The following is a 6,000-nucleotide window of genomic DNA, read 5'->3' as shown; positions in this document are numbered from 1 at the left end:
GTCCTTCATGACACGTGGCTGCCTGGCCCCGCCTCCCTTCTCTTTCATCTTTCTCACTGACCAATGGGCTTCAAGCATTAAGGCCACGCCCCTATTCTGCATTCTAGTGTGGCTCTGGTTACGCCTCCTCTGGCTCAGTCACACAGCTGTGTGGTACGTGACTGGAGGTGTATCGGTGTACTCATCTGGATCATGCCACTGTGGCCCCAACCCCACTTCCCTCCCCACCCCATGATGTCAGAAGAAAACAGAGAGAGAAAATTGGCTGAGGCCAAGAAAAAGGTAAAACGCAGAGGGTTGTGGCACCCCAACCCAAACCCAGCCCCAGGCCCCCTCAGACAGCAGAACAGCTGCCAGAGTTCGTGCCACTCCAGAGGCACACCAGGCTCGGTCCTCCCAGTAACTCTGGGCTCCCCCAACCAAAATCTTCTCAGCCAGCCCCACCCCCTCAGCAGTCCTGCCTCTGCCCTCGCCAGTGACCCCAGGGTGACTTTGAGCCGGTGACTCCTAGGGCTCCCCACTCTGTACTCCACCCTCACCTCCTACTACCCCAAAACTGACCTCCCTGGGCCCTTTGGGCTCACGTCTCCAAGGACCTGGGCGCCCCTGCACCTGCCGTCACCAGTCGACCCAGGGTGACTTTGGGCAGGTGACTCCTGGGGCTCCCCACTCCATACTCGGCCCTCACCTCCCACCGCCCCAAGCCCGACCTCCCTGGGCTCTTCGGGCTCACGTCTCCAAGGACCTGGGTCCCGACCCTGCGAACCCCTCCCCAATCTCAAAGAGGCAACTTGGGCATAGCACTGATGTGTCCGCGGTCCCCCACCACCGCCCGGGGGAGTGGAATGTAGTGACGTCACAGTCCCTCTAGGAACTATCATTACTGCCGCGAGGCAGGCCTTTGATCTTAGGACCCGCACCCTAAGTGTTCTTGCCCCTTTTCTGGTTCCTCTGGTTGCAGCACAGATTTCCAGCTGGAGGAAGAGTAGGGACGATGTGACCTAGGAGCGAGAAGTTTCGGGCTGCCTTAGTCCCTTAACACAGACATTGACCGTTTGACAAGGCTACACCTCCCCTGTGAACTCAAAATGTTCAGTGTCTCTGGGTGGCAATGGGAGAATGAGTTTGGTTTGGTTTTCTCCCAGGCTTCTACTCTCCAAAGAGACTTTAGCCATTTTTTTCTAAGTTCTACACCTCATATTTGAATTCTCCATGGTTCTGGGACCACAGTTCCCATCAGTCAGTGATCTCTGAAGTGAGATTTGCTCATCTTCTGTGGAATAGATCTTGGGAAACTGAACTTGACAACTCAAATCTTCCTCATCTCATCTCAACCTGGGATACTTTGAGTGCCACAGGATAAAAATGGGGCATCTTTCTGAAGCATACAGTTTTCCCTTGATTCTTTTGAGAGACAAAAGATTAATGCTCTTGGGTATGATAGTCACATAGATTTCTAAGAGTATACCAGACTTCTGTCTGAAATGAAGCTTGGGTTGTCCTCTGTTAAATTCCCAGATTTAACAGAAAAGCTGGCTTCTGCCCTGAGGATACATTGATGTAAAAGTTTGAGAGGTAGTGGTGTACTTCTTCACACTAACAGACAACAGACGTGTGAGGATGTATGACTCTAAATCACACAGTGTGTACTTTCCTGCCTACTTTTTACTTTTTTACCTCTGCTTCTGGTTTTGGTCCCTGGAAACTGCCGATTTGTGGCAAAACCCCAGAGCTCAGAGTCAGAAGACTGAGTTTAAGGTCCATTATTGCCTTTTTTTTTCTGCCACAGTATTGATCCCTCTCAGTCGTGATTTTGACAACACCTCGTACAGTTATTGGTGGCATTAAATCAGATCACCTACGAGAGTATGTTGTATAAACTGTAAACTGACTGTAGGACCTTGGAGTTCTCATGAGTATCACTGCTCTTCTTTTCTACAGTTTAGAGGCTATCATCAGTGGAACAATGCTGGTGTTGGTACCGGAGGAACCGACACCAGAAAGAAAATAAATAACGGCACTAACCCTGAGACAACCACTTCTGGTGGTTGCCATTCACCTGAGGATGTGAGTCTTGGTTGGCTGGTCTCCTGAGGTCAGGGGCACGAGGGGCGGGTAGAAGGTAACTGTTAAGATTGTGGAAGGAAGAACTGCCGGGTACTGGTTAAGAATTCTGGGTTTGGCCGCGCGCGGCGGCTCAAGCCTGTAATCCCAGCACTTTGGGAGGCCAAGATGGGAGGATCACGAGGTCAGGAGATTGAGACCATCCTGGCTAACATAGTGAAACCCGGTCTCTACTAAAAAATACAAAAAACTAGCCAGGCGAGGTGGCGGGCGCCTGTAGTCCCAGCTACTCGGGAGGCTGAGGCAGGAGAATGGCGTAAACCTGGGAGGTGGAGCTTGCAGTGAGCTGAGATTCGGCCACTGCACTCCAGCCTGGGCAACAGAGCGAGACTCCGTCTCAAAAAAAAAAAAAAAAGATTTCTGGGTTTGAATCCTACCTCTCCATCTACTAGGAACATGATTTACGGCAAATTGCTTGAGCTCTTTGGGCCTCTCTTTTCACATCTATAAAATAGGGATGGTAATGTTTTACTTATATTTGTGAGGTTTGAATCAGATTTGTTATTGTTGTTGCTTTTGTGTTAATCCCTAGGCCAGGGCCTGCTGTAAACTCCTCTCCTCTTTTGAACTTGCGTTTCCTGAGGAGGTAGAGTTATAAGAGTATCACAGGTTTCTGTTTGCTCGGAGAGTCTGAGATTTAAAGATTCACTAGAATGGAAACCTGGGGGCCAAGAGCTTCTGTCTGCCTTTTCCGTCCTGTATCCCAGCTGTCCCATATCCCAGCTGTGAAGAACCGTCCCTGGCCTGTATGTGCTTGGTCAATGTTTGCTGAATGAATGCACCTTTCTAAATCACAAGCTGGCAGAAGGGTGGGCTTTTCTCACACTCCATCTCTGAAGGTTTATGTTAGTGTCTTTTCCAGAAAATCTAGTTTCAGCCTTTCAGTTCTGTGGCTGTGGGCAAAAACCAACAAAGACCCAAATCCATTTTTTTTTTTTGGCAGTTGAGAGTTGACCAGTTCGTGTTCCCATTGGGTCTGATAACTTTGCATTTAAAATCCATCCCTGGCCCCTGCCTACCGCTTCCTGACTTGAGGAATAGAGTCGAGGGGGCCACCCTCAGTCACCTCCCTTCGACTCTCCCCACAGAAACAACAGAACTGAGCCCAGCTGGAAGAAGTAACATGATTTCTTTGTTTGCTCACATGACTGCTGGGTTTGGGGGGCACTCAGATGTAGAGGCCCCAGTCTCGCCTGGCCCACTCCCAGACTGGGGATGAAGGCTCACCCCCCACATTCCACCCCATCCCCACAGGGTCCCTGATAACCTGGCCCCATGGGTGGGCCTGTCCTGGGGCAGTGGTGCCATTCTGGGGGCATCTCTTGCTGTGCCATCTCCGCCTCCCCCTGGTAAGAGCTCTGTCTTCCTCTTCCTATAGGAAAAGGCGGCAAGCCACCAACATCAGGAAGCCCTAAGGAGGGAGCTAGAGATGAGTGGAGGGGGTGAAGTTCCCTCCTGTCCTCTGGAGAAGGTTTCTTTGCTTCTCTTTCAGCACTTGCTTGTCTTTTCTCCCAAAGACCCAGGATCATACTATACGAATCCTTACGAGTCAGAAGACTGAACTGGAGACAGGGCTCTACTTCAGCCAGGAGGCTGCCAGGAAATGTGAAGGTGGGAATCTGGGCACCCGGTAATCCTTCAACCTGGCACTTTCACAGGCCTTTAGGGGGAGTCCTTTGTGCCACATCTCAACCTCTCTCATTCCAGGAGAGTCCAAGGATCTGGCCGGTCGCCTGCATTGTTCCTGGCACTTTGCAGGAGAGTTACAGCAGGCTCTGTCTGCTGTGTCCACACAGCACAAGAAGGCGGACAGGGTGAGTCTAACCACCTGCTCGGTCCCCTGGGAGCCCAGTTTCACAGATGGAGGAATGACCCTAAAGGTCCCCTCTGCACAATGCAGTGTCCTGTCCAGAAGGCAGCATGGACCTTTTAGTACTGCTTTTGGGTGTGGATATTAGAGGCAGGTTGGGGCTGAGTCGGCTGCTGCGGGTTAGCTGCAGGGTGCTGTGGGGAACGAGCACCGGACACAGAGCTCCAAGGCCAAGAGCCCACCCTGCCCAGACGTGGCTGTGGCCTTTGCTAAGTCCTAGGCAGGGGTTAGTGTACTTGTACCATGAAGATACAGAAGAGTATCTTTAGAATGTTACCATTTGTGTAGAAAGAAGGAACATACATGTGTGTGGCTACATAGTATGCTAATATACCTAAAACATATGTGTAAGGATTCATAAAAAACTCAGGAGACAGGAACAGTGTGTATGGGAGGTATTTCCCTTCTGTACCTTCTGAGTTTTGGACTACGCCAATGTATCATTCTTTCAAAGAGTCAACAAAGGATTAATTTCCTCCTCCTTATCTGTGCCCTACCCCCAGCGAAGGAATGGGCTTACAGAATCAGATATACCTGGGTGTTGAAAGCCCAGCTCTGTCTAAGTGATCTTAGACAACCCCTTAACCTTCAGTACCCCATGTTTTTCATCTACACAATAGAGGTAATAATGGTAACCGTCTCCTATGGAGGTTGCGAGGATTGAATGGGTTTGTTAGTGCAGTGCCTGGTGAAGCACTCAAAGGTTCTGACAGTGGGAGTAGTAACAGTAATAACAACAGCAATCTTACCTGATCTCTCTGGGCCCCTGTTAGCCAGCTATCAATTCAATCTCTTTCCCTGTCCCTTCCACCCTTACTGAGTTCTTTGAAAAACAAGTGAGAGACAGGTGTGGTGGCTCACACCTGTAATCCCAGCTACTTGGGCGGCTGAGGCAGGAGAATCACTTGAACCTGGGAGGCGGAGGTTGTGGTAGGGTGAGATTGCAACATTGTACTCCAGCCTGGGCTACAAGAGCAAAACTCCATCTGAACAAAAAGAAAAAAAGAAAAAGAAGAAAAACAAATGAGATCCTGGGCTTGGAAGTGCCTTGAGAGCATGTCAGGTGTGACTGGGAGTGGGGAGTGGTGTGTGGAGTGGTCACTGTGGCTGTTGTTCCTGGCCGGCCAGCCACTCCTCTGCCTGCTCTATCCTGACTTCACCTTTCTCTATTTGCAGTACATAGAGGAGTTAACAAAGGAGAGGGACGCCCTGAGTCTGGAACTGTACAGGAACACGTAGGATGGGGGAAGGTGGAATGGGAGGTCTGGGGGCCCTCAGCGTGGGGGGTGTGCTGGGAGGTGGGGGTACAGGTGAGCATGGTGAGAGGCTCAAACAGGTTTTCATGTGTGCGCGGGGAAGCTCTAGTGCCGGCTGTGCCACTGACTCATGGGGTAGCCTCAGGCAACTCATGTCTTCTCTCTGGCCTGCCACCTGCGACTTTTAGTTCCTGGGGTCCCTTCCAATGCCACAGTTCTGTTGTGGGGCGAAGGTACAGGGTTGATCACCAAAGCAGTCCTTTCTGTTCTTAATTCATTCCTTTCTCCATGGCCTCCGGTCACAGCATAACCAACGAGGAGCTGAAGGCGAAAAATGCCGAACTACAAGAAAAACTTCGACTTGTAAAATCTGAGAAGTCTGAGATCCAGCTCAACGTAAAGGAGCTAAAAATGAAGCTGGAGAGGGACAAAATCCTGCTGCCACAGGTAAGAGACTGCAGCCCCCGCGGTTGTGAAAGCTCCACCCAGCTGGGACCATGGTCTAGGGATCATGCAGGGTATAGGGAGGGTCCAGCCAAGAGCTGGAAAATTTGGGTCCTTGTTCTGATCCCACCATACAACCATCTAGAGTGTGCTAAAAATCTACAAATTGTGGCCCTGCCAGGGGAATCAGAACATCAGGGTTAGTGCTTAAATTTTTTTTTAAAGAATCATAGATGAGGCCGGGCGCGGTGGCTCACGCCTGTAATCCCAGCACTTTGGGAGGCCGAGACGGGCGGATCACGAGGT

General features: G+C 50.7%; 2 protein-coding genes across 24 annotated transcripts in view; one reads left to right on the top strand and one right to left on the bottom strand.

Moving 5' to 3' along the window:
- The first annotated feature begins 231 nt into the window (after positions 1–231).
- The window catches only part of LOC123574402 (uncharacterized), a 7,625-nt gene continuing 1,856 nt past the window's right edge, over positions 232–6,000 (top strand). Inside the window, 8 exon segments of the mRNA XM_073995261.1 lie at positions 232–282; positions 1,942–2,067; positions 3,213–3,242; positions 3,503–3,571; positions 3,642–3,735; positions 3,832–3,938; positions 5,171–5,229; positions 5,556–5,697. Coding sequence (XP_073851362.1) covers positions 232–282; positions 1,942–2,067; positions 3,213–3,242; positions 3,503–3,571; positions 3,642–3,735; positions 3,832–3,938; positions 5,171–5,229; positions 5,556–5,697 — 678 coding nt within the window.
- The window catches only part of LOC141407152 (E3 ubiquitin-protein ligase HERC2-like), a 25,385-nt gene continuing 22,619 nt past the window's right edge, over positions 3,235–6,000 (bottom strand). For 21 of the 23 annotated variants that reach the window (XR_012414672.1, XR_012414671.1, XR_012414658.1 and 18 more), the window contains one exon: positions 3,235–4,980. Coding sequence is in view for 2 of the 23 variants with exons in the window: in XM_073995256.1 (XP_073851357.1) it covers positions 4,896–4,980 (85 nt within the window). In the remaining 21 variants the exon portion in view is untranslated. Of the gene's footprint in view, positions 5,593–6,000 lie in introns of all 23 variants that reach the window. The other 2 variants (XR_012414640.1, XR_012414643.1) reach the window with 1 other exon arrangement.

This window comes from Macaca fascicularis, chromosome 7, assembly GCF_037993035.2.
Source record: "Macaca fascicularis isolate 582-1 chromosome 7, T2T-MFA8v1.1".
Taxonomy (NCBI): Eukaryota; Metazoa; Chordata; class Mammalia; order Primates; family Cercopithecidae; genus Macaca; species Macaca fascicularis.
This window is presented reverse-complemented; position numbering and strand designations above follow the sequence as displayed.